Below are 26,795 nucleotides of genomic sequence, written 5' to 3'. Positions count from 1 at the left end.
CCCTGCCTGCCTGCCCCTGGGTGAGTCTCCACCCCCAGACTCATCTCCCTTCTGTCGCCAGCGTTTGCACCGAGAGCGGCGTGCAGTGCACCTACCACTCTGAGGGTGAGTGGTGGGCGGCCCTCCTTGCGCCCGGGGTCTCGGGTCCCCGCCTGCGCCCCGGCCCCCTAACCGCCTGGCTGCTGTCCTCCCCACAGCCTGTGTCTGCACCTACGACGGGAGGCGCTTCCGTCCCAGGGAAGTCATCTACCACACGACAGACGGCACGGGGGGCTGCATCTTTGCCCACTGTGGGGCTAACGGCACCATCGAGAGGAGGGTCGAAGACTGCAACACTACCACCCCCACCCCCCAAACCACCTTCGCCTTCTCTACACCGATCGGTAAGGCAGACAGGCGGGGTGCCGACCGGGTGGTGCCGTCCCCCCACCCCTGGCCCCGAGCGGCAGGAAGGAGCCGGGACGGGACAGAGGGCATGTCCCTGTGCCGGTCAGCCCGCAGCCACCGCGAGGCTGGCAGGACCCGTGTCCCCAGTCATGCTCTCAGGGCTGCGGCACCCAGCATGGGGCAGGGGCTGTGAGCAAAGGTACCCCAGGTTAGCTCCTGGGGAGAGGACCACGGGAAGCCGGCTGGGGAGTCCCCGCCTGGATCCACTGCTCTCCGATCGCCTTGCGTCGCACCAGGGCCAGGCACCTCCGCGTCCTAACCTCTTCTAAGGGTGACTTAGGGCCTTATTAGAGCTTCCCCCGAGGGTGAAGAGCCCCTGTAGCTCTGGCTTTAGATTCCGGGGCGCTTAATTCACCCCTTGACTCAGCTGCAGTGAGCTTTACCCCTGCCAGGTTTGGGCATATCCCGGACGCTTGGCGACTGCCCTGTCTCCCAAGTTCCCGTCATGGGTGGAGACAGACAGGCAGCTGACACTGACAGAGGGGGCGGGGGGGCTGTCCTCAAGGAGTGTGGGGAGCCCTGGCCCCTGACGCTCGCCCTTTCTCTCCTGCCCTCAGTCGTGAGCTCGACGCTTCCACCCAGCACACACCCCAGCCCGTCCGAAAAGACAGCACACGCTCCGAGCTCGGCCCCGGCCACCACCCCGGGCACATCCCCTGGACCAACCCCTCCCACAGCCTCCGCCCCGCCCTCGTCCCGGCCCCGCTGTGGGGAGGAATGCCAGTGGTCGCCATGGCTGGATGTCAGCCGTCCGGGATGGGGCAGAGACAGCGGTGACTTCGACACGCTGGAGAACCTCCGTGCCTATGGGTACCGGGTTTGCCGAGCACCGAGGGCGGTGGAGTGCCGAGCCGAGAACCACCCAGACGTCGGCATCCAGACGCTGGGCCAGGTGGTGCAGTGCAGCCCGGAAGTGGGCTTGGTGTGTCGGAACCGGGACCAGAAGGGCAAGTTCAGGATGTGCCTCAACTATGAGGTGCGCATGCTGTGCTGTGAGCCACAGAAAGGCTGCCCTGTCACACATGTCACAGTCTCCAGCACCTCAAGTGTGAGTGTCACCAGCCAGACAGGGACCACCTTCCATGAGGCCACATCCAGTGCAACCACGGTGCAGACAACCAGTTCAACCGCAGTGCCTATAAGCAGCACCACCACTGTGGAGACAACCGGCCCAACCACAGCTCCTACAACCAGCACCACCACTGTGGAGACAACCGGCCCAACCACAGCTCCTACAACCAGCACCACCACTGTGGAGACAACCGGCCCAACCACCGCTCCTACAACCAGCACAACTTTTGTCTCTATACCTGAAACAACCCACTCCCAACCCTGGACCACCTCCTGCCAGCCACAGTGCACGTGGACCAAGTGGTTCGATGAGGACTTCCCATCTCCTGGGCCCCACGGAGGAGACTTTGAAACCTACAGCAACATCGTCAGAAGAGGAGAGAAGATCTGCCGCCAACCCGAATACATCAGCGCCCTGGAGTGCCGAGCCAAGAACCACCCAGACGTCGGCATCCAGACGCTGGGCCAGGTGGTGCAGTGCAGCCCGGAAGTGGGCTTGGTGTGTCGGAACCGGGACCAGAAGGGCAAGTTCAGGATGTGCCTCAACTACGAGGTGCGCATGCTGTGCTGTGAGCCCCAGAAAGGCTGCCCTGTCAGCTCTGTGACTGCAAGTCCGCAGCCCTCACTCTCTCCAGAGTCCACCACCCCCACGGTTTCCCTGGTGACCTCCCCTAGCTCCGCAGCGCCCTCCACATCCACGTGCTACTGCAGTGTGGCGTCCAGGTTATACTCCGCAGGTATGTGTACTCTACCTGGGTGTGTGGTGTGTGCTGACCCTGGTCACTGTTGTCCTGTTCACAAAACTATGGTGTTAAGGGGAGGGAGGGGTGCCTTGTCTTTGCGAAAGGGCTAGGTCTTTTGTATAGGAAGGCAGTAAGCCGTCTCTGAGGATATGCCATCTACACCTGGGAAGGAAGGCCACCTGCCAGCCCAGCACCCAGGTGGACCACCAGCCTGGTTAGAGTCCCTCCTGGTGATCGCTTCTTGGCTCTCCTAGTGCCCTCCCGTTCCTTTTCTTGCAGGATCCATCATTTACCAGCAGACGGACCTCTCCGGGCACTGCTATTATGCCCTTTGCAGCCTGCACTGCCACGTGGTCAGGCGGACCGACCACACCTGTCCCACCAGCACACCACCTCCCGCCCCGGCCACCTCCACGCCAGTGTCCTCCCCTTCTGCCTCTGTGTCCGTTACTCAGGGAGGATGCCCAAATGCAGTCCCCCCAAGAACGGTAACCTCACCTTTTCTGCCCTTCTCGGGGGCTCGGGGCGGCCAGGGCAGGGACCCTCCGCATCATTCAAAGTAGGCTGTGGCGTCAAGGGTGCATGAAGGTTGGTGGCCCCTCGGCTGACGTAGGCTGACCATGGCGAGCGGCCATTGGTGGCCCCTCGGCTGACGTAGGCTGACCATGGCGAGCGGCCATTTCTGGTCCTCCAGAACTTCTGGGAGGGGGCGCCAGGAGCGTGGGGCCCGAGGTTGAGAATCTGTTGCCTATAAAGGGGGCTAGAGCAGGTGACTGATGCTCCGGACAGGGTCAAACGGCCAAGGAGTGGAAACGGTGGGTGGGTGGAAATGGGCAGAGGGGGAAGGGGGCAACCTCCAACACCCGGAGCCCCTCCCAGTCGGCCGGGCGCTCGGGGGGGTGCTGGGGGAGGAGAGGCCTGGTGTGAGTATTGGTCCCAATCCTGGTGGCTCTTCTCTCCCCGGAGACCCAGGCGAGCCCTGAGCCCCGAGGGGTGGGCGCCACGTCAGGGCAAGGCCCTGCAGCAGTCTTTGCTTCCGCAGAATGGCGAAACCTGGGCCATGCCCAACTGCTCTGAGGCCACTTGTGAGGGCAACGGGGTCATCACCGTGAGAGCGCGCCAGTGTCCAAAGAGGCAGAAGCCCACCTGCGCCAACGGCTACCCTGCTGTGATGGTGGCCCACCCGGAGGACTGCTGCCCACCCTACGAGTGCAAGTGTGAGTGGGCGGGGCCGGGGTGGCGGCCATGGCAGAGAAGGCAGGACGGAATCAGTGGGACCCAGGAAGGACTTCCCAAGGTCAGGGCAGCGGTGGTGGCGCCCAGCCTCCTCCCCAGGTGCCCGGCGGAACCCTGCCCAAGCCCAGAGCAGCCGGGCCACGCAGGCGCGAGGGGGCGTCCGGAGTCTGGCCCCACTTCTCGGCCTCTTTGGGCACCTACTGGACAGAGTTCTGTGTGCTGTTGGCGTGTGGGTCCCGACAACAGGGCAGTCGCCTGCTCCGCTTGGCGCGGGACACACCTGCCCCTGCGGGAGCCCCGGGGCGGTGGGAGGAGGCCCGTGGTGCGGCCAGGTAAGGCGGCTCGTCCTCCCGCAGGCGTGTGTAGCCGCTGGGGCAAACCCCACCACATCACTTTCGATGGTACGTACTACACGTTTCTGGACAACTGCACATATGTGCCGGTACAGCAGATCGTGCCCGTGTTCGGACACTTCCGGGTGCTGATCGACACCTACTTCTGTGATGCTGAGGATGGGCTGCCCTGCCTACAGTCCATCATCATCGAGTACCAGCAGGACCGCGTCGTGCTGACCCGCAAGCCCGTCGGAGGGGTGATGACCAATGAGGTGGGGACGCCCTGCGGGCAGCCCCCATTTGTGCCGGGTGGACTCGGGGCGCCAGGCACTGGCTGATCGCCACCCGGTTCTCTTTCCCTTGCTGGGTCCCCGTCTAGATCATCTTCAACGGTGAGGTGGTCAGACCCGGCTTCCGGAAAGACGGCATTGTCGTCTCCCAAATCGGCATCAAGATGTACGTGACCATCCCCGCCCTTGGTGTCCAGGTCATGTTCAGTGGCCTCATCTTCTCTGTGGAGCTGCCCTTCAGCAAGTTCGCCAACAACACGGAGGGGCAGTGCGGTGAGCGCCCGGCCCAGCCCCGCTCTGGCCCTCCGCACTCTGGGCCCTTTCTCTGGCCGGGAGTGTCTGGTGTGCGAAGGGTCGGCCTCGGGTGTGTCCCTCCAAGAACTGCATTCTTGGCTGGGGGTGAGGCCGCCCGTGTGGCGCGGAGCCTCCAGGTGATTCTGCTTTCCAGCTGCACCAAGAATGTGCGGCACACGGCCCAGGGGCCTGGCCATGTGGCCCATACGTGAGGCCTCTTTGGGAACTGCCCCAGGGTCTGGCTTCTTGGAGGCAAAAGAAAGCACAGGGAGGTCAGGGGACAGGTCCCACAGCAACCCATCGAGTGCTGCGCGGAGACGCTGGGGCCCGGCCCCCAGCACCCCAAGGGAGGGTGAGGGTGCCTCTGCTTTCCCCGGCTGACTGACCGCTGCTTCCACGCCCCAGGCACCTGTACCAATGACCAGAAGGACGAGTGCCGCCTGCCCGGGGGGGCGGTGGTACCCTCCTGCTCCGACATGCCCGGCCACTGGAATGTGACACACCCCGGCCAGCCATCCTGCAGCAGGCCTCCCCTGACACCCACCACAGTTGAGCCCAAGAAAACGTCCACCTCGTGCCTACCTTCGCCAATCTGCCAGCTAATTCTGAGCAAGTGAGATTCCCTGGCAGGGCTGGGGTGTGGGGGGTGTTGAGTAGCCCTGCTAATCCCACGCTGCCTGGGAGATAGGAAGAGGTGGGCGGGCCTGCAGGGGGCTCCAAGGGAGAGGGGTCACGGCTGCTGGAACGCCAGGCGCAGAGCCCAGCGGGGCTCGTGGCGGGTCGGCCTCTGAGGCGCTGAGGCAGCTCATGGTGGCTCCGGGCGTAAGTCCTCAGCCGGCGGCAGCACCCGGGCGTGCAGGGCACGGGGGGAGCCCAGCGGAGAATTTGCAGAAAGAAAAGCTGTGTTGCAGCCAGACACCCTCCCCGCCGCACACAGATGGCCCCAGAGGCTGGGGTCCCTCGGCACACAGGTCGGCCCAGTGACGCCTCTCCCTCGGGGCCCTTCATTAGGGAAAGCCTACAGCCTGGCAACCCCACCACGGAGCTGCCCCATGACCCGTGTGTCTCTGTGCTGCAGGGTCTTCAAGCCGTGTCACTCGGTGATCCCCCCGTGGCCATACTACCAAGCCTGCGCCTTTGACCAGTGCCACGCGCCCACGGTGGACACGAGGTGCTCCAGCCTGGAGCTGTACGCCGCCCTCTGCGCGTCCCTCAGCGTGTGCATCGACTGGCGGGGCCTGACCGCCCACGAGTGCCGTGAGTGCCCCCTCCCCCCCCCCGCCCCAGAGTGCCCCGTCCCGCTGGGCGGTGGCAATCAGCATGTTCGAGGGGACAGACACACTGGGCAATCCATGGGTGGGCTTGGGCGGTCAGGGTGGGCTTCCGGGAGGAGGAGGGCTGAGCCCAGGATGGAGTGCATTTGTTTCCTGGAGGGACAAGAGGGGAATCCAGGTCAGAGCACCTGGGCCCAGGGTGCAGGGGTCCAGGGCTCGGACAGGCTGGGCGGTGCAGGGCACACAGCAGGTGCCTGGGCCAAGAGCTCCAGCCAGCGGGGCCCAGGCCAGGCCTCGCCTCTCGTGCCCTCCGGCCTCAGGTGTGGCCTCACCCTTCGCACAGGTTTCACCTGCCCTGCTGACAAGGTGTACCGGCCCTGCGGCCCGTCCAATCCTTCCTACTGTTACATGAACAACAGTGCCAATACCCTGTAAGCACCTGCCCTCTCCCTCTGGGACACGCCCACCCCGCCCTGTGTCCCCAGGCCGCCTCTCCCCACCCTGGAGGTCACGGCCCGCTCCCCCTCCGCTCCCCACAGGGCCCTCCCGGAAGCCATTCCCATCACAGAAGGCTGCTTCTGCCCGGAGGACATGACGCTGTTCAGCTCGAGCTCAGAGGTCTGCGTGCCAGCCAACTGCAGCAGTACGTCCCTGGGGCTGGGCTTGGGGCTTCCACGCACTGGGCCCTCGGGCTCTGCACTTCTCAGCCAGACCCCAGGGCTTTCCACCACAGCCTAGGTTTCCCCCAGCCCCTGACACCGGGTCTGCCCCTGACACCGGGTCTGCCCGTGACGGGCTGGGGGCCATGGAAGCCCAGCGATGACGCCCTCTCTTTTCCTCCAGGTTGCGTGGGGCCCGACGGGGAGCCTGTGGAGGTGAGTGTGGCACCCTCGGGGGACTCAGAGGAGGGGCCAGGTTTTCCTGAGCAAAGACTCAGGAGGCCTCCTTGCACGGCCCTGGAGGAGGGTGGGTGCTGGCCCCAAGGCTGGCCGCATCCCGCCCTCCCTGGAGACAACCCCCCACCCTGCTCCCACACAGTGAAGGTGGGGACGGTGGGGAGGGAGGCCGGTCGCCCGCACAACCCCCTCCCACCCCGCCTCCTGGCCCCCATGGGCCTCCCAGAGCCCCAGCAGCCCTCAGCCCCACCCACACTTTGGAAGACCCCTTGCAGGCCCTCAGCCGTGGGCCCGGGGGTCCCATGTCCTTCCCCTAACAGCCTGGCCACACTGTCAGCGTGGGCTGCCAGGAGTGCACCTGCAAGGACGGCACCTGGACTCTGAGCTGCCAGACTCGGCCCCGCGCCCCGCCCCCCGCCTGCCCCGAGCCTGGCTTCGTGCCAGTGCCCGCGGCCCTGCAGACCGGCCAGTGCTGTCCCCAGTACACCTGCGGTGAGCCCCAGGCCGGGTCAGGCTCAGGGCTGGCCAGCTTTGCCCCTGAAGGGTCCCGAGGTGCTGGCACCTGGCGGCACACCCCAGGAGGGTGGTGGGCATACCCTCCCTGTATGTGGCTTCAGCTGCTGACCCCCAGCAGGAAGGCTCAAGGGTGAGGGGTACCATGGAGGTCAGCGCCGAGCAGAAGCCTCGTCCCCTGTGGCGTGGGCACCCCCTGGGGAGCCTACCACCTGTCCACTGGGTAGTCAGTACTCCTGGAGACCCCCAGGGAGAGGCGACACTCAGGCTCGGGAGGGAGGCAGGTGCCCTGACGCCCCCTTCCGTCTGCTGCAGTCTGCAACACCACACACTGCCCCGCGCCCGTGGACTGCCCGGAAGGCTCGCGCTCCATCCTGGCCTATAAGGAGGGGGCGTGCTGCCCGACCCAAAACTGCAGTGAGTGTCCTGGCTCAGCGGCGGCCAGGCTGGGGGAACATGCGCCGTCGCCCGGGACTGGGATGCTGTAGTGGTGGCGCGGGCAGCTGCCACTCAGGAGGCTGGTGGGACAAGGGGACGGTGGGTCTGCAGGTCTGCCTTCTCCCCCGAGCAGGCCGGACCGTCTGCAGCATCAACGGCACCTTGTACCAGGTAAGAACCAGCCGAAGGTCAGGCCCCCTGGTGCACAGGGACCAGAGTCCCCCCGTCCTGCCAGCTTCTCCCCGAGGCTGCGTCCCTGCGGGCCTGGGTGGCCTTTGGAGCAGCAGTGGGTTCTTCTGGGACCACAGCCCCTGTCCTGAACTTGAGAAGGTCCCCAGCCTCTCTCTCCCCATGCCGGGTCCTCCAGAGCATGTGACCTCCCTGGAGCAGCAGCCTTGGGGCTCTGTCCCCAAGACCGGGACCCCAACCAGGAGGCACTACTGAGGGTCACCTTGGGGGAAGAGTCTGCCTGGCGGGGGCAGGCCTGGAGGGGATGTCCGGGAGGGCGGGGGCACCAGGCCCAGCTGGGAAGACACTGTCGCCTTGATTCCCCCAGCCTGGTACCATATAGTCTCCTCGAACCTGTGCGAAAAGTGTTGGTGTGAGTTGCCCGGTGGCCCCCAGTCGGACACGGTCGTGATCAGCTGTGAGACCCAGATCTGCAGCACCCATTGCCCCGTGGTGAGCGTCCCCCCCCACTCCCACCCCCACGCAGCGCCCAGCCGGGGCTCAGGCCACACCCACACTCCCACCCCCACGCAGCGCCCAGCTGGGGCGCAGACCACACCCACACTCCCACCCCCACGCAGCGTCCAGCCGGGGCGCAGACCACACCCACACTCCCACCCCCACGCAGCGTCCAGCCGGGGCTCAGGCCACACCCACACCCCCACCCCCACGCAGCGTCCAGCCGGGGCTCAGGCCACACATCCTGCCCCCCTCCCAGGGCTTCGAGTACCAGACACAGAGCGGGCAGTGCTGTGGCGAGTGCGTGCAGGTGGCCTGTGTCATGAACACCAGCAACAGCTCTGCTCACCTCTTCTACGTGAGTAGCGGTCACGGGGCCTTGGGGTGAGTTCCGGGCGGGGCTGGCCACAGGCTCCAGGGGGGCCAGCCCCACCCCTGCACAGGGGCCGCCGGGAGCGACAGCGACAGCGGGGGTGCTGGATGGATGGCTTCCTGGTGCACCGGGGCCCCTGGGGAGCCGTCAGTGCCAGGCGGGCGCAGGGCAGAGGCCGCGGGAGCTGGCAGACGGATGGATGTGGCACCCTCCCCTGCTGGAAGGGGGGCCTTGGGGGCCACTCACCTGCTGGCTGGGCCTCCCTGCAGCCCGGCGAGTCCTGGTCAGACCCCGGGAGCCGCTGCGTGACACACAAGTGTGAGAAGCAGCAGGACGGGCTCGTGGTGGTGACCACGAGGAAGGCGTGTGCCCCCCTCGGCTGTCCAGCGGTGAGTCCGGGGAGCCCGCCGCCCTGCCCTGCCCAGGGGGGTCGACAGTGGCCACGGGAGGATGGGGCCCTGCATGGGAGTGGGCGCCACCGTCTTGCGTCCCTGCGCTCGCCCACGGCATCTCTGTCCTCACAGGACAAGGCTCGGCTGAGCGAGGACGGCTGCTGCCTCTCCTGTCCCCAACCCCCAGCCCAGGACAGTGAGTGGGCGTGTCTGCCAGGGCCGGGGGACGCAGGAGGCGGCGGGGGGCGGGGGCGCCTGGCCAGCGCTGACCTCTGCGCCGCCTCCCGTGTCCCTCCCCAGGGTCGACCTGTGCCGTGTACCACGAGCTTCGGGTCCTCCGGCAGCGAGGCTGCAGCTCCGTGGGGCCCGTGCGCCTCACCTACTGCCGGGGCAACTGTGGGGACACTACTTCCATGTACGTGAGTCCCTGACTCGCCCAGGGCAGACCCGCCATCCCCCACCCCCGGCCCACAGAGGCTCCTGCAGGGCAGGGCCTGGGGCGGGCAGACGGGGCAGGATGGGGGGCCGGGGGCCAGCAGGGGTCGGGGCCGGGGGCCAAGGACGGCTCGCGGCCTGTCTGGACTCACACTCTTCCCTTTACTGAGACCCCAGACTCGGGGTCCCCATTGGTGACCTGCTGGTCAAGTGGTTGCTGAGAGGCTGCTGGGCCCCCCCAGCCTTTGGGGGCTCAGAAGGAACCACAGGCCCTCAGCTGCCGTGACTGGCTCGCGGGAGCCACTGTTAAGCGCCCCCGCGACCTCTGGCTCAGGCGGCCCCTGCCCGCAGGTACTCCCTGGAGGCCCGCGCCGTGGAGCACAGGTGCAGGTGTTGCCGGGAGCTGCGGGCCTCTGTGCGCTCCGTGACCCTGCGCTGTGGGGACGGCTCCAGCCAGGCCTTCAGCTACACCGAGGTGCAGGAGTGCGGCTGCGTGGGCCTGCGCTGCGACTCCCACGGGGGCTCCAGCCGCTCAGGGGAGGCGCAGGGTGCTGAGCACAGCCAGGAGGCGGGGCTCGGGCGCTGGAGCAGAGGCGCCCCGGCTCCCCGGCCTTTGCAGTAGACGGGCTGGAGCCCCGCCCTGTCCCCCCAGGACAGGCCCACAAGAACGGTTGTATTCGCTGCAGTCTCAGCCTCCAGGGCCAGTGGAACCTGAGCCCCGGTCCAGGTGACCCAAGCCTAGGACGCACGGTCCACCCCTCTCGTCCCTCTCCGAGTCCAGCGGCCCCGGGTGTGCAGTGGCCCTGACGGGCTTGCAGCCGCCTGCTCGGGACCAGCCCGGGGGGCAGGGGGTGGGGGAGGCTCCTCTGTGGGGCCAGCCTGCTGGTCCCAACCTTCAGCATCACGTAAGGGCCCGATCCACAGCGGTCCCTCAGAAGCAGCAACGACTGCTCGGCCGGCCGCTGGGCGGCAGAGCCTCACCCCGCCTCGGCCCTGGGCCTCAGGAAGGGGCCGTCGGTTTCGCAAATACACGTGGAGCATTTGCAGGCGTGGCTCCGTGTGGTTTTTAAGCTTGTCCGTAAACGCCGGGAGCAGGTCGGAGGGCAGACGTGGGCCCGGGGCGGGGCAGGCCAGCTGCCTGGTCTCCTGTGCACTTGGCTGGACGGAGGGCGGGGGTCCCGCGGGTCCACCCAGCTGAGCCGTCAGACTGGGAAGGCTCCACCTTCTCTCTACAAATCTCGACTCTCCCGTCACACCAAAGTCAAGCTCGGTGTGCGGTGCACCTGTGTGTGCACATGCGTGTGTGCACGCAGGCCCAAGGGAGACCAGTCCCCCAGCAGTGCTGTTGCCCTCCCCTCCGTGACCCCTGCCCCCTACCCTGAGAACCTCCAAGTTTCGAAAACCCCGCCCCCTCTTCCTCAGAGGCCCCAGGGGAGTCCCCGACACCCCCGGTGACACACTGGCCTCAGGCTGGACCCAGCCCCACAGCAGCACTGGGAGGGTGGGCAAGGGCCGTGCGGATGTCCCTCTCCAGGCATGGAGGGAGGCTGCTGCCCAGACAGGGCAGTGGAGGGGGGCAGGGGGCAGGGTCCAGCACAGGAATGCACAGGGTGTCCCGAGCTCCCCAAGCCTGAGTGCCAGGAAGGGGCACGCAGAGCAGACAAGCCCACGGGGCCAGGTGCCAGCCCGCCGACCCCGGCCATTGCTGGGAGGCCAGCCTGGCCTGGACCCCGACGGGGCGGGCGCTGCCAGGCTGGACCGTGCCGGCCACCAGGGTCGCCTGGGGCTAACAGTCCTGCCGAGCTTCCCACCGCTCCGGCCTCTTGGGGCCCCTTTGCTGGGCCAGAGAAGGCCTCGGGGACCTGAGGACACGGGGCAGTGGGCTCGAGTGGCCAGGCGTGGATGCAGGGCAGGGGCGGATGCCTCACCACCTGTCCTCCACGACAACATGGGGGGTGGGAGCAGGCTCTCAGTCCTGCTGGAATCTAGGCCTGGGGAGGGCAGCTTGCTGGAGGTCAGCTGTGGAAACACAGGAAGCTGGACTCATGTCCTCATGTCCCTGCTGCTGTTCCTGGAATTAGATATGCCCACTGCGTCCACCTCACGCTGCCTTGGTCACAAGAACCGGGGCCAGGCTGAGTTGGGTCTCGGGGCCGGGTGGGTCCGGGGCTGGTGACACCAAAAGTCCCACCTCCAGGACCGGGCTGCAGTCCCTGAACTGCCACAAGGTGGCAGCACAGTGGTCTTGGCGCCTCCGGCTGGGCCAGGGGCTCAGGAAGCAGAGTCAGGGGTCTCAGGGGTCCAGGGAGGTGGCTTACGTCCTCTGAGGCTGGGCCGCCCCTTGAGGTCCGCAGGGCCTCCAGGACCCTGGATGAGGGCGAGGACCGCCCTTTACAGTTTACACCCCTCTGGCCGGCGTTGCCCACTCCCACCCCTGTCTGCCCAGTCCTGAGCGCCAAGTGCCTGGTGCCCTGGTCCAGGCCCCCATGGCCCGCCTGACCCGGCTGTTTGCTCCGGCCGGCCGTGTGGGCAGTGGAGCTGACCTCACAGCCTGACCTCCCCTGTCAGAGACCAGGTAGGGGCCGAGGCGCTCCCACAGCCATGACCCCACGACCCCTTGGGCCCAGGAGACAGCCTGAGTGGGAGGTGGATGGACGTGGCAACGACGTCCGGGCAGGGAAGTCACTGCCACCCCCATGGGACGCCCTCCTTGGGAGCAGGAAGTTCCCGGCCCTCTGGCTCTGGGAGCTGCTGCCCCAGAGACCGGCTGGCCCTGTAGCCGCAGGTGGCACCCTGATCAGCGCCACTGCCCCCGGGGGGGATCGGGTGTCGGAGGGAGCCCCCTCTTCCTCTCTGGCTGGGATGGACGCCAACACAGTGACTAACCCTCCACCCCCGCAGGAGTGCACAACCCCTCCCCTGCCTGGAACTGTGACCAGGCAGCAAGAGTAACCAGATAACGGGTCCCTGCTGCCACACCAGACCCGCAGCCCTGGCCAGGTGGTGTCAGGAAGAGCAACAGAGCCGGGTTCGGCCCCCCGAGGCGTCCACGGCTCTGCCTGCAGGGCGGCTCCTCCAGGCTGTGCTTGGGGCCCCCACCTGCTGGATGCTGGGGGGGAGGGGGGATGATTTGTCACCACGGGGGTGGGGACACATGGCCAGAAGAGGTCCCGGGGCCAGGGCTGGCCTCTGCGGCTCACACCCCACCCCTTTGGCCCCCGTGGAGTCTGGCCTTGGCAGGGACACCCCTTCATTTCTGGGTCCTGCCCCAGGCAGATGGGGAAGGGGCGTCCACCCTCATGCTGGGGGGACCTGACTGGGGGCAGCTTCTGCCCAGATAAAGGGCGCTGGGGGCTCCTGGATATGGGGAAGGAGATGGACAGGGACACAGGACACTGGGGAGCCTGTGACCGTGGTGGGCAGGTTGGGTTGCAGCCCTCTCCTGACCTCTGCCCCCAGCAAGCCCACCCCATCCAGGGACACTTGGACTCCCACCCAGGCCCGAACCACTGCGGAGGGCTGCTTGGTCTGAGGCCAGAGCCGGGCGCCAGCGGCCGGCCTGGTCCTGGGCACATGCAGGTCACAGCTCTGACCTATTTGACCTGGGCCCTGGGCAGCGGATTGGCGATTCACAGCCAACCCCGTGGGGACACGTGGGGCCTGGGCCATCACACAGGCGTCTCCGTGAGCGTGGCCCAGACAGCCTCGTGGCCCGGTCTTCAGAGGAAGTCAGCGAACACTGCAGAATCTGCATGGACGTCAAAGGTCCTCAGATATCCGGATCAACTGACAAAGAGTGAGGGCGCTGCCGCTGGCGCGGGAAGTACCGCGGCGATCTCGGGGCCAGGGCTGCGCCAGGAGCTGTGCCACGTGGCAGCCCGGGACCCAGGGCGAGCCGCGTTCAGGGACCGGGCCATGCGCGGAGCCACGCACAGCGGGAGCCTGGCGACGGCGGGCAGAGTGGACAGATCACTGGGAATGAGGCCACGCGTTAGTGCCACGGGGGAGTAGAGCAGAGAACCCCTTTCTGCTGGTGGGGTCCCGCTCAGTGGCCGTCATGGGAGGGAGGGGGGAGGGAAGGAGGGAGCCGGGGCCTGTCTGGGGGAGGTGCCCCGGCAGGGCCTGGCGGGTCGGAGGGCGGAGCTGCAGGCACACGGCTGTGCCCGAGGCGGGCGGGGCGAGGGGCCGCAGGGTGAGCCAGAGCCGGGCCTTAGCCCTGAGTGAAGGGCCCCGGGGGACCGGGCAGAGGTTGTAGAGCCCTGCCTTGCCCTTCAGGCCCCACTGCAGGGTGAGGACGGACACACGGGCTGAGGGAAGCAGGAGACTGAGCTGGGGGGTAGGTCAGTGGTGAAGGTGGCAGTTTGGCAATGGACCGGCTGTGGAGTGTGGGTGAATGGGCAGCACCCCCATCGGGGGGCCGGGGAAGGATGGGGGGGCCGGGGAAGGGCATTGGGGTGGGTAGGAGCTTGACCATTAGATGCCCGGTGGAGAGGTCAGGGCGGTGGGTGGACATGTGAGTCGGGGGGGCCAGGGCTGGAGCCTGCCCTCACCGGGAGGCAAAGATGGGAGAGGTCGGAGCTTCAGCTCTTCCGCTCGGGAGATTGTCAAGGGAGTGAGCGCAGATAGAAAAGAAAGGGAGGGGAGGTGGGGGGAGGGGCGGGAGGTAGGTCTCCTCTCCTCTGGACTCCAGGAGGCTCGAGACCTCGCAGGTGAGGACCCTGCAGCCCCAGGGAAGCTGTGGGAGAGGGTTCTGTGATGGGAGGTGGGGAGGGAGCCCTTCCGCGAGATGTGAAACAGCAGATGCCGGCGACAGCCCTGGGCTTCGCTGACATAAGCTCCCCTTCGCCGCGGCCCGTGGACAGGGTGACACACCTGGGGTCGCTGTCTGCACCCGCGGCTTCCTCGTGGCTCGTAGAACCCACCTATAGAGAGGCACGCCAGGGTTTTCTTTCTTTACAGAACAGAATAAAAATAAAACATCATCGTGTTACCACTGTAAAGCCCCTGTGTCCCGGCTCCCAGAAGAAAATGTGTTTATGACTGACGTTCCAAAGAGCATGGCTCCCGCAGCCAAGCAGGGATGGACAGAGGGATGGAAGATGCTAGAGCCGGGAACAAAAACAAAGATGGAAAGCCAGCCCGGAACTCGGACGATGGGCGCGATCCGGTGTGTTTCTGACAGCAGCGGGGGGCTCTGCATGATCAGTGGTCAGCCTGGGACTCAGGACACCCCCACAACCCAGCGTCCACCCCAGGGGTGTCCAGCTGCCGAGCAGGGGGCTGCCTGGGGGGCTGGGCAGGAGGGTCGCCAGGGCAGGTCAGAGCTGACGCAGCTGAATGGGAACCGCCCCTCCACCAAGACAAACAGCCTGGGCGCCCCCAGCCCCCGCAGGGCTCAGGGAACTTGGTGTCCTCACTCCCAGATTGACAGGCCCTGAGGGGACCCCAGCACCCACGCCAAGCTCAGGGCCACCCTGTCCTGTGAGTGCCACAGCCCCCCACACCCATGAAACGAAGGAGCAGGTAGGGTGCCCTCTGGGGACACAGCCTGTCAGCAGGTGCTGCCCACTTCAGGAGACCTTTCAGAGTAAGGTACCCAGCCCACTGGAGGACGTGAGGGGCACGAAATCCCCGGGGGCATGAGGTGGCCCCCTTCCCGCCCAGCCCCTCCCGGGGGCCCCTCCCCGCCCTGGGCCCCGGCCCTTCCTGCTTCCACCAGGGTAGCCAGCCCTGGGGGCACACAGCGTCCACAGAGCCATCGGCCCCATGGCAGCCTGGGTGTCTGGAGACCGTCCCCCAGGTGGGAAGGGCGGCCTGGCCTCGTGGACCCTAGACTCAATCTCAGGCCACAGGCTGAGCCCTCGGGTGGAGGGACTTCGCGCCCTGTCTCCAGACCTGTCCTTTCCTGGACACCCTCCCGGCCCTTAGCCTCCAGCCCCAGGAAGTGGGCCTGGAGCTCTGTCCCTGGGTTGGGGTCTCTGCCTCCTGCCAGCTGCTTCCATGCTGTGTCCTCAGCTGACAGCCGAGCCTCCACGCTTCCACGAGGGGGCGGTTCAGCGTGTGTGGAACCAGCAGGGACCCTGTCCTGCTGCTCCAGGCTAAGCCATGCTTGGTGGGGCCCAGCGAGCTCCCCCCGGCCCCCGTCTCCTCCCAGGGCCCCTGCAGAAGCTTCCCTTGGGGCGGCGGCCACACCCCTAACCCTAGGCATCAGGGAGACGGCGTCTCTCCAGCCACGGCACCTACGTCTCTGCTCACGTGGCACCCGGGTGTGCGTGTCGCTCACACAGTCCCTGGCCAGACCTGCAGACGTGGACACCAGAGCCCTGGGGACGGAGGGCAGGGACTACCTGCTGGCAGAAACCCCTCCTGCAGAGGCCAGGCAGCCTCCCGGGGAAGGGGGCTGGGGCAGGGGGCTGTGGGCAAGGCGCTCCGGCCACTGCTGTCCCTGCGGGTCCCACCATCCTGCTGACCAGCGAGGTCCATCCCGAGTGGTCCTGAGCTCTGAGGGGCCTGGCAGCAGCTCTGCTGGGCAGATGTGGGGGCAGACGTGGCGAGGCGGCTCTAGCTCCTCCTCCCCCGGCTGGTGCTTCCAAGAAGCCTCCATCCAACCCTCCCCACAGCCCGCTAGTCCAGCTCATGCCTCGAGGACTTTCCTGGCCACCAGGATCGCGGCTGTTAGCCATCCTCCTCGCCCTCCAGTTACAGTCCGGAGTTCAAACTCACCCATCGCTGGGGTGTACCCCACTTGCTGCATCGCCCACATCCCAGACGTGGGGCCAGGCGGGGGCCCTGACAGAACACGAACAAGATACCCAGACACGAGGGAACCCCTTCAGTCTCCCCAAGAAAATGCAGCAGAGTGAAGTCGGGGCCTCCAGAGGTCAGAGATCAGGCCTGGGCCTGTGACCCCCAGGAGGGCCGGGCCTCCCCCACCCTGGAGCCTGAGCCCAGACGAGGGCGGCGTGGCCCAGGACGGTGGTGTGTCCCCCAGCCGCCCTCTCCGGTCACTGGTCACTGCTGGGGCCTTGAGGCCGGTGGAGAGGGCAGCAGGCGGGGCTCCAGCCTGCGTAGCCTCAGGGCCAGGTGCCCCTCAGCACTGGCTGGGGGGTGTGGCCCCGGGCTGTGTGGGGCTGCGTCGGGCCCCTCTGCCAGGCTCTGGTGCTGAGTCAACACTGGGGTTCCTGGAGGGAGGAGGGCACACTGCCCACTGACACCTGGTCACCTCTGCTGGCGGCCAGGACACCCCACCCGCTACTGTTTATTCTCCCTCACGCTGTCTTAATCCTGAGCAAACGTGGGCCCAGAGGCCCAACCTTCTCCTCTGTCCACATCTGCCTGTCCATGCCGGGCCATGCCTGCCCCCTCACCCAGGCTCTGCCCCCTCGGGGGGTCCTGTGACCCTCCCCAAGACCTTGGCCCTGTATGGGGGTGCTGCTTCTCCAGGAGATTCACAACAGGGCTGGGGAAGAGGAGGGGGGAGGGGTGGAGAGGGAGTGGGGAGAAGGGGACAGGGAGGCACCTCTTGCACCTGCCTGGGGACCTTCCACGTCACGGGGCCCCTGCTCAGGCTGGCTCTGCCCAGAAGATAGGGTGCCTGCCCTCCTCCGCTCTCCCTTATTTCCTCCCCCTCCCCCTTCCCTCCTTTCCCTTTGGCCCTCCCCCACCTCACCACTGTGTCCCTGCCATGTACAGGTGCAGTGGTCCCCCAATGGCCTCCCTCTAGTCCATTCCCCAAATCACAGCCAGCACGGAGCTTTCTGGAGAACTTTTGGATACAATCTCCAATTTATGGATAAGTTACAGAAATAGTATAAAGAGCTCCTGTCTGCCCTTAGCCCAGATTCTCCAGGGTTTGTATTTTGCTCCCTTTGCTGTACTGTGTGCTCTTGGGCTGTGCTGTGCCTGCCCTCCCCTCTCTCTGTGTCTACATATTTTCTCTGTTTCACTGGAGTTTAAGAAGATTGCCCCTTCAACCTAAATAGATGGGGGTGCGTCTCCCAGAAGTAGGGCGGGGTCTGTGAAGATGCATTACCACCTGCCGTCCTCAGGCTGCTACACCCCTCGCTTGTCCTGCTGGTGTCCATTCCTCCCAGTCTGGGGTCTGACCCAGGACCGCATGTCACGTGAGTGCAGCCTCCTTGGTCATCTTTAACCTGGAATCTGTCCCCAGCCTTTCTCTGGGCTTCTTGACCAGCATCCCCCAATCTGGTGCAGCATCCCCCAATCTGGGTCTGTCTGTGGCTTCCTTGTGTCGAGGTTGGAGTACACACTCAGCAGGAGTGGAGCTGTGTCCTTCTCGGTTCCTTACACCTGGAGGCACGTGATGTCGGTTGGATCCACCACTGGGAGTTCACTTTGGCTCAGGGTGGGTCTGTCAGGTTTTCCACTGGAAAGTAGCCATTTCCCCCCTTGGAATTAATAAGGGTCTTGTGGGAGAGGCTTGGGACCATGTAAGGATCCCACTCCCTTCAGTGTTGGCACCCAATGATGCTTTTCCAGTCACATCCACTCTTCTTACCTGCATTCTGCAGTAGGAAGAGAGATCTCTTTTCTTCCATTTATTTATTTTTCATTTATTCATTTATATCCATTTAGCCTCACGAACTTGTATTTTCAGAATGACTCTGTGGTGGGCTGGGAAGCTCTAAGGTCTCATTTTCCACAGAAACATTGAAAAGGACAAGGAGAAACTGTCTGGAATAACTGTCTTCAGAGCTCTAGAAGATAGTCAGAGGTTTACAGCAACCAAGCTAATGTCCAATCCAGAAAAGGCCATCTTCAGAAGGATAGGAAAGTTTTGTGGCATTTTCACTCACCCTTGCCCATCCCCAGTGCAGTGGCAGTTTTAGTCTTGAGTTGCCAGCCCAGTTCCATTCCCTTCCCCCACCCCAAGCCAGAAGGAGCAGAGAATACCATACTTGCAAATTACTGTGAACATCTGGTGGATTCATGAAGGAATGATGCAAGGCACGCATCTCTGTTTTGCTTAACCTGGAATTCAAGTGGCACAAGTGGCAGACACTGCTCATAAAAGCTGCAAAGTGACTACAGACCCACAGACTCCTGGGGCAAGAGATTACAGTTGGAGACATATAATGGACCATCTAAGGCCTGGAGGAGTTGAAGTGGGACCCTTTGAGAAATTCGGGCATTCAAAAGCAGCCATGCACATGCAGGAATTTAGAAAGACACACTCATGCCCAGGCAAGATTTCATCTTGGGCTGGTCCCCAGGCTCAGAGCAAGCCTGCCTAAGTGTTGAAGGACAGAGCTAGGCTGTAAAGACTGGGAAGGCTCCTGCTACTCAAGGAAACTCTGCCAAACACCAGCTGAACACAAGCTAAACCAGCAAAGATTCAGTGATCACACACAACAAGGAATAGTCTTTGTAAAAATTAAGACTTTGGAGAAGTCTCAAAACAAATGGACCGCTACATCCTTCAACAACAAAAAAAGAAAGAAAGAAAAGAAGAAGAATAGCAAACACTGGGAAGGGGAGAATCTGATTTCCAGAGTTACCTCCCAATTTTCAACAAAAAATCACAAGGCTTACAAAGAACAAGAAAATATGGCCCATTCAAAGGAGCAAAATAAATTTATAGAAATCGTCCATAAGGAGGTCAAGACATCAGTCTCACTAGAGAAAGACTTTAAAACTACTGCCTTAAGTGTGCTCAAAGAGCTAAAGTAAAACATGGACAAAACCCAAAGGAAATCAGGGAAATGATGCATGTACAAAATGAGAATATTAACACAAAGATAGAAATTATTTAAAAAAAAACAGAAATTCTGGAATACAGTGACTGAAATGGAAAATTCACTAGAGGGGCTCAATAGCAGACTTGAGCAAGCAGAAGAAAGACTCAACGAACTTGAAGACAGAACAACTGAAATTATCAAAGTTGGGGAGCAGGAAAAAAAGAATGAAGAAAAGTGAATAGAGCCTAAAGGACTTGTCAGGCATCATCAGGTGGGCCAACATATGCATAATGAGAGTCCCTGCAGAGAAGAGAAAGGGGCGAAGATATTATGTAAAGAAATAATGGCTGAAAACTTCTAAGAAGCTCAACAAACTCCAGGTAGAATAAACTCAAAGAGGTCCACATTGACATACATTATAACTAAATTGTTGAAAGTCAAAGAAGAAAATCCCAAAAGTACCAAGAGAATTCATTCTCAATAAGATTATCAGCTGATTTATCATCGGAAACCTTGGAAGCCATTAAGGCACTGAATGATACATCTGAAAGGGTGAAAGAAAAAACAATCAACCAAGAATTCCTCACCTGGCAAAGCTGCCCTTCGAAAGTGAGAGCAAAATTAAGACATTTCCAGATAAACAAAAACTAAACCTACCGTATAAGAAATGCTAAAAGAAGCCCTTCAGGTTGAAATGAAAAGACACTAGACAGTAAATCAAAGCTCTATAAGAAAATAAAGATACCCAATGAAGCTCAATATGTGGGCAAATATAAAAGCCGGTATTACTGTAATTTTTGTTTGTAACTCTACATTTTATTTTCTATGATTTAAAAGATAAATTCATGAAAATAATTGCAAATCTATGTTATTAGCACACAAGGCATAAAGATTTAATCTGTTACAACAATAACATTAGGAGGGGAAGGAACTAGATGGGATTAGAGTTTTGTATGCAACTGAAACTAAATTGGTGTCAATTCAAATTAGACGGTTTTAACTTTATGCCGTTATATGTAATCCCATGATAACCACAAAGAAAATATCTACATAATATATACAAAAGGAAATGAGAAAGGAATCAAAATTTGTCACTACAAGAAATCAACTAAACACAAAAGAAGGCAGTAATGGAGGAAATGAGGAACAAAAGAGCTAGAAGACATACAGAAAACAAATAGCAAAATGGCAGAAGTCAGTCCATCCTTATCAGTAATCAATTTAAATGTAAATCGATTTAAACTTTCCATTCACAAGGCAGAATTGATTAAAAACAACAACAACAGGGCCTCCCTGGTGGCGCAGTGGTTGAGAGTCCACCTGCCGATGCAGGGGACGCGGGTTCGTGCCCCAGTCTGGGAGGATCCCACATGCCGCGGAGCGGCTGGGCCCGTGACCCATGGCCGCTGAGCCTGCACGTCCGGAGCCTGTGCTCTGCAATGGGAGAGGCCACAACAGTGAGAGGCCCGTGTACCGCAAAAACAAAAACAAAAAACAAAAAAAACCCCAACTATGCCTAACATACATATACAGAACACTCCACCTGTCAACTTCAGAATACACATTTTCTCAAGTGCACATGGGGTATTCTCCAGAATAAACTAAGTGTTATAAACAAGTGCTAAGTGTTATAAACTAAGTGCTCTAAAACAAGCTTTAGTAAATGTTAAAAGATTAATATCATATAAAGTATCTTTTCTAACCATAAAGGAATAAAGCTAAAAATCAATAATGGAAGGAAATTTGTAAAATTCACAAATACATGGAACGTAAACAACACACTCTTAAACAACTAATAGGTCAAAGAAGAAATGAGAAAATCCTTAGAGATGAATGAAAACAAAAACACAACATACCAAAACAGGAGATTCAGCAAAGGCAGTGCTAAGAAGAAAATTTATGGCTGTAAAACCTACACTAAAAAAGAAAAGAGATCTCAAACCAATAACTTAACTTTACACCTTAAAGAACTAGAAAAAGAAGAGAAAACTAAACTCAAATCTAGCAGAAGGAAGGAATAAATAAAGGTTAGAGCAGAGATAAGTAAAATAGAGAATAGAAAAACAACAAAGAGAGCCAACAAAACCAAAAGGTGGTTCTTTGACAAGATCAACAAAACTGACAAACCTTTAACTAAATGCACTAAGAAAAAAAAGGAAGAAGAATCAAAATTTTAAATCAGAAATGAAAGGGGCATTTATCTCAATTTTATAGAGATAAATGTGATTAAAGGTTTGCAACAACATGGATGGACTTGGAGGGTATTATACTAAATGAAATAAGTCAAACAGAGACAGACAAATACTGGTGATATCACTTATATGTGGAATCAAAAAAATACAATAAACTAGTGAATACAACAACAGACTCATAGTTGTAGAGAAAAGATTGTGGTTACCAGTGGGTAGTAGGGAGGGGGGAGGGCAACATAGGGGTATGGGATTAAGAGGTACAAACTATTATGTATAAAACAAATAAGCTATGAGGATATATTGTACTACATGGGGAATATGGCCAATATTTTATAATAACTATAAATGAAGCATAACCTTTAAAAATTGTAAATCACTATTTGTACACCTGTAAATTGTATAATATTGTGTATCAACTATACTTAAATAAAAAATTAAAATAACAGAATGAAATAAAATATAATACCATGTATGGTTCTCAAAACAGTTAAAAAAAAAGGCTTCAGGATCTTTTGTACCACAATATTATTATTACTGGCATTAGTTTATATTGTTCTATGAATATGAAGGTATAATCTAATGAGGGCAATATAGTATATTAAAAACTAAAATCACAAAGAAATAAATATAATACAAATAATACTAAAAATATGATTAAAAGGAATAGTATGAACAATTGCATGCCAACAAATTTGATAACCTAGAAGAAATGGAAAAATGCCTAGAAACACAGTCTAACAAAACTTACTCATGAAGAAACAGACAAACTGAATAGACCTTTAACTAGGAAGGAGATCAAATCAGTAATCAAAAACCTCAAAAAAAACAACAAAAGAAACTATGTTTGGTCCAAATAAAGAAAACTACGTACCAATATCCCTCGTGAATAGTTATGCAAAAATCCTCAACAAAATACTAGCAAACAAATTCAGAAGTATATTAAAAGGTTTCTACACCATGATCAAGTGAGTTTTATTCCAGGAATGCAAGGATGTTCAACATACAAAAACCAACCAATCACCACATTAATAGATTGAAAAGGGAAAAAACCCACATCTCAATTAATGCAGAAAAAGAATTTGCCAAATTTCAATATCTTTTCATGATTAGGAACTCAACAAACTAAGACTAGAAGGACACTATCTCAATATAATAAAGGCCGTATATGAAAAGCCCACAGTTAATGTCATACTTAATGGTGAAAGATAAAAGCTTTTCCTTTAAAATCAGGAACAAGACAATGATGCGTATGTTCATTGCTTCTATTCAACACAGTATTAGAAGTTCTAGCCAAAGCAATTAGGCAAGAAAAAGAAGTAAAAGGCAGCCAGATTGGAAAATAAACTATCCCTGGTCACAAATGACATAATTTTATATGTAGAAATTTCTGAAAATTCTACCAAAAATGATTCAAGCTTGCTATGGTGTGTTTCCATCCAAAATCCATATGTTGATATTCTAACCCTCAAAGGTGACGGTATTAGGAGGTGGGGCATTTGGGAGGTGCTTAAGTCATGAAAGTGGAGCTCTCATGAATGGGATTAGTGCCTTATAAAAGCAGCTCCAGAGAGATCACTAGCCCCTGTGGACTTTGCAAGAAGTGGGTAGCCTGAAACCAGGAAGAGGGCTTTCACCAGAACCCAATCATGCTGGCTGAATTCCAGTCTCCAGAACTGTGAGAAATAAATTTCTGTTGTTCATAAACAACCTAGTCTGTGGCATTTTGTTATATCAGCCCAAATGGATTAAGACAGAGCTAATAAATGAATTCAGCAAGTTGCTATACACTAGCAAGGAACAACCCAAAGAGGAAATTAAGAAAATAATTCCATTCACAGTAGCATCAAAAATAATAAAATACTTAGGATTAAAGTTAAGCAAGGAGGCAAAAGACTTGTACGATGAAAATTACAAAACATTGGGACTTCCCTCATGGTGCAGTGGTTAAGAATCTTCCCGCTGATGCAGGGGACCCAGGTTCAGGCCCTGGTCTGGGCAGATCCCACATGCCGTGGAGCAGTTAAGCCCATGTGCCACAACTACTGAGCCTGCACTCTAGAACCCGAGAGCCACAACTACTGAAACCCATGAGCCTAGAACCTGTGTTCCACAGCAAGAGAAGCCACCGCAATGAGAAGCCTGCACACTGCAATGAAGAGTAGCCCCCGCTCGCTGCAACTAGAGAAAGCCCATGTGCAGCAACAAAGACCCAATGCAGCCAAAAATAAATTAATTAAATAAATAAATTTATTTTTAAAATTACAAAACATTGCTGAAGGAAATTAAGGAATACATAAATAAGTAGAAAAATATCTCATATCCATGGATTTGAAGACTTAATTCCGATAAGATAACAATATTACCCAAAGAGATATACAGATTTTATGTAATCCTTATCAAAATCCCAGTGGTGTTTTTGCAGAAATAGAAAAATCCATACAGAAATTCATGTGGAATCTCAAGGGAACAGTCAAATTACTCTTGAAAAAGAAGAACAAAGTTGCAAGACTCATTCTTCCTGATTTCAAAACTTATTACAAAGCTGCAGTACTCAAAACACTGTGGCACTGCCATAAAGACAGACATGTAGACCAATGGAATAGAAGAGATAGTGCAGAAATGAGCCCCGGCACACACAGTCAATTGGTTTTTGACAAGTGTGCTAAGACCATTCAATAGGGGAAAGGAGGCTTTTCAACAAATGGTGCTGGGAAAACTTGATATCCACAAGCAAAAGAGTGAAGTTGGACTCTTATCTGACACCATATATGAAAATTAGCTCGAAATAGATCGAAGACCTAAATGTAAGAGCTAAAACTATGGAAGTCTTAGAAGAAAATTAGGGAAAAATCCTTGTGATGCTGTATTTGGCAATGATTTTTGGATATGACCCTAAAAGCACAGGCAACAAAAGAAAATTGATAAATTGGACTACATCAAAACTAAAACCTTTCTGCATCAAAGGACATTATCAAGAGAGTGAGAAGACAAACACAGAATGGAGAAAATATTTGTAAATCATATATCTGATTAGGGATTAATATTCAGGATATTAAGAACTCCTTCTGCCTGCCAATGCAGGGGACAAGGGTTCGAGCCCTGGTCTGGGAAGATCCCACATGCCGCGGAGCAACTGGGCCCGTGAGCCACAACTACTGAGCCTGTGCGTCTGGAGCCTGTGCTCCACAACGGGAGAGGCCGCGACAGTGAGAGGCCCGCGCACCGCGATGAGGAGTGGCCCCCGTTCGCCGCAACTAGAGAAAGTCCTCGCACAGAAACGAAGCCAAATAAATAAATAAATTAATTAATTTTTTAAAAAAGAACTCCTAAAACTCAAGAACAACAACAAAAAAACAAACAACCCAGCTCAAAAATGAGCAAAGGACTTGAATAGACATTTTTCCAAAGAAGATATGCAAACAGCTAATTAGCATGGGAACAGATGCTCAACATCAACAGCCATTAGAGAAATGCAAATCAGGACCATGTGAGGTACCACTTCATACCTGTTAGGATGGCTATCATTAAAAAAGAGGGCATATAAGAAGCACTGGCAAGGATGTGGAAAAATTGGAAACTTTGGGCACTGCTGCTGGGAATGTAAAACGCTTCTGTTGTTTGGTGATTCCTCAAAAAGTTTAACATAGACTTATGATATGATCTAGCGATTCTACTCCTAGGTATGTACCCAGAAGAATTGAAAGCAGGGACTCAGATATTCACACCGTCATGCTGATGACGTCATGGCCCTATTCACTATAGCCAAAAGGTGAGAACAACCTAAATGTCCATCAAAGGATGAGTGGATAAACAAAACGTAGTCTATTCATACAATGGAGTATTATTCAGCCTTAAAAAAGGAAATTGTTGGGCTTCCCTGGTGGCGCAGTGGTGAGAGTCTGCCTGCCGATGCAGGGGACACGGGTTCGTGCCCCGGTCCGGGAGGATCCCGCATGCCGCGGAGCGGCTGGGCCCGTGAGCCATGGCCGCCGAGCCTGCGCGTCCGGAGCCTGTGCTCCGCAACGGGAGAGGCCACAACAGTGAGAGGCCCGCGTACCCCCCCCCCCCCAAAAAAGGAAATTCTGACACAGGCTACCATGTGGATGAACCTTACAGGCATTGTGCAGAGTGAATAATCCAGTCACAAGAGAACAAACACCGTACAATTCCACTTACACGAGGACCTAGAATAGTCAAATTCACAGACACAGAAAGTAGGAAGGACCGGGCCAGGGCCAGGGCCTGGGGGAGGGGGAGGGGGAGTTGTGTAATGGGTAGAGTCTCTTCGGGATGATAAAAGAGTTCTAGAGAGGATAGCGGTGACGGTCGCACAGCACTGTGAACGTACTTAATGCCAGCTAATGTGCACTTAAAATGGTAAATTTTAAGTTATATACATTTCTCTACACAGATAAAAAAAAAAAATCCCCTATGGTTTCCCTGCTTTAAATGCTCCAGTAAACTGTACCCCCCAAATTCAGAGTAAACCCTGACTCCTCCCCGGTCCAACCTTGCCCACGCCACAGCCAGCTCCCCTCTTGCAGGTGCCCCAGTACCAGCCACACCAGGTGCCTTCAGACCCTCCAAGGAGCCATGTTGATCCCTGCCCCAGGCCCTTTGCACCTGCTGTTCCCTAATTTGCAAAAGGCTGCCTCTTCCCCTTCCTTCAGCTCAACGTCACCCTAGCCCCACAGAGAGCTTTGGTTCCTTCAAAGCTCTCACTGCTCCCTTATATGGCCAGTGAGCTGTGAGCTCCAAAGGGGCCCTCTCTTATCCTTGGCCACGTCAAATCCCCAGGGCTTGGGGCTCAGAATTTGCTAGAGGCAGAAAGGAAGGAGGGAAGGAGGGTGAGAGGGACGGAGAGATGAAATGGGCAAGAAAAGGGGTTGTGTGAAGACCAGGAAATAGAAGAAGATGCTGGGTGGGGGTGGGGGGTCTTGGTCTTCACACAGGGCAGGGGCTTCCTGGGGGAGGGTCTCCACATTCTTGCAGCCCTGGGGCAGGGTTAGGGGAGTGGGCACAGCCTTTCTCACCATGGTGGCCGCTCTGGGGACGAGGATGCCCCGGTGGAGCCTGATCCCACCCCCCTACACTACCCGGGTATGGACTAGGGCGGGGGGCACCCCATCGGGCAAGTGGAGGCTTCCACTCCCCGCGGAGGCAGCAGGTGCAGAAGGCCTGCATCCCTAGACGGCCCGGGGCCGGGCTCTGAGCAGGCCTAGAGCCAGCCAGGCCTTTGACGCCCCCAGGGCCATACCTTGTACTCCTGAACCCTCCATGGTGTCCGGTGTGGAGCTGGGCAAACAGCCAGCACTCGATAAATGCCTGGAGCTTGATGCACCCCGGTGCCCCTGGCCCTGACTCCGCACTGCTGTGGTGAGAGGCCGGTGGGCAGGGAGGGGTGAGCTGAGAAGGGCGCCCAGCGTTCTGTGATGACCCCTCCAGGGGCTTCCGACAGGGCCGAGGGACTGGCCGGGGCAG

General features: G+C 58.0%; 2 protein-coding genes across 2 annotated transcripts in view; both read left to right on the top strand.

The window, feature by feature from the left end:
• The window catches only part of LOC132430353 (mucin-5B-like), a 108,997-nt gene that overhangs the window by 47,674 nt on the left and 34,528 nt on the right, over positions 1-26,795 (top strand). Inside the window, exon 14 of the mRNA XM_069540989.1 lies at positions 2,453-2,459. Coding sequence (XP_069397090.1) covers positions 2,453-2,459 — 7 coding nt within the window. The remainder of the gene's footprint in view (positions 1-2,452; positions 2,460-26,795) is intronic.
• LOC138414147 (mucin-5AC-like) lies at positions 2,540-10,046 on the top strand (the record flags this gene model as incomplete). Its single annotated transcript, XM_069540916.1, is given in 17 exon segments — positions 2,540-2,749; positions 3,304-3,478; positions 3,854-4,104; positions 4,212-4,395; positions 4,822-5,029; positions 5,495-5,673; positions 6,034-6,121; positions 6,230-6,333; positions 7,415-7,516; positions 7,671-7,708; positions 8,094-8,102; positions 8,105-8,218; positions 8,484-8,582; positions 8,867-8,986; positions 9,122-9,185; positions 9,290-9,478; positions 9,883-10,046. Coding segments are annotated over 17 exon segments (2,298 nt in total), but the record flags the coding sequence as incomplete, so codon positions are not given.

The sequence above is a fragment of the Delphinus delphis genome, chromosome 8 (genome assembly GCF_949987515.2).
Source record: "Delphinus delphis chromosome 8, mDelDel1.2, whole genome shotgun sequence".
NCBI lineage: Eukaryota > Metazoa > Chordata > Mammalia > Artiodactyla > Delphinidae > Delphinus > Delphinus delphis.
This window is presented reverse-complemented; position numbering and strand designations above follow the sequence as displayed.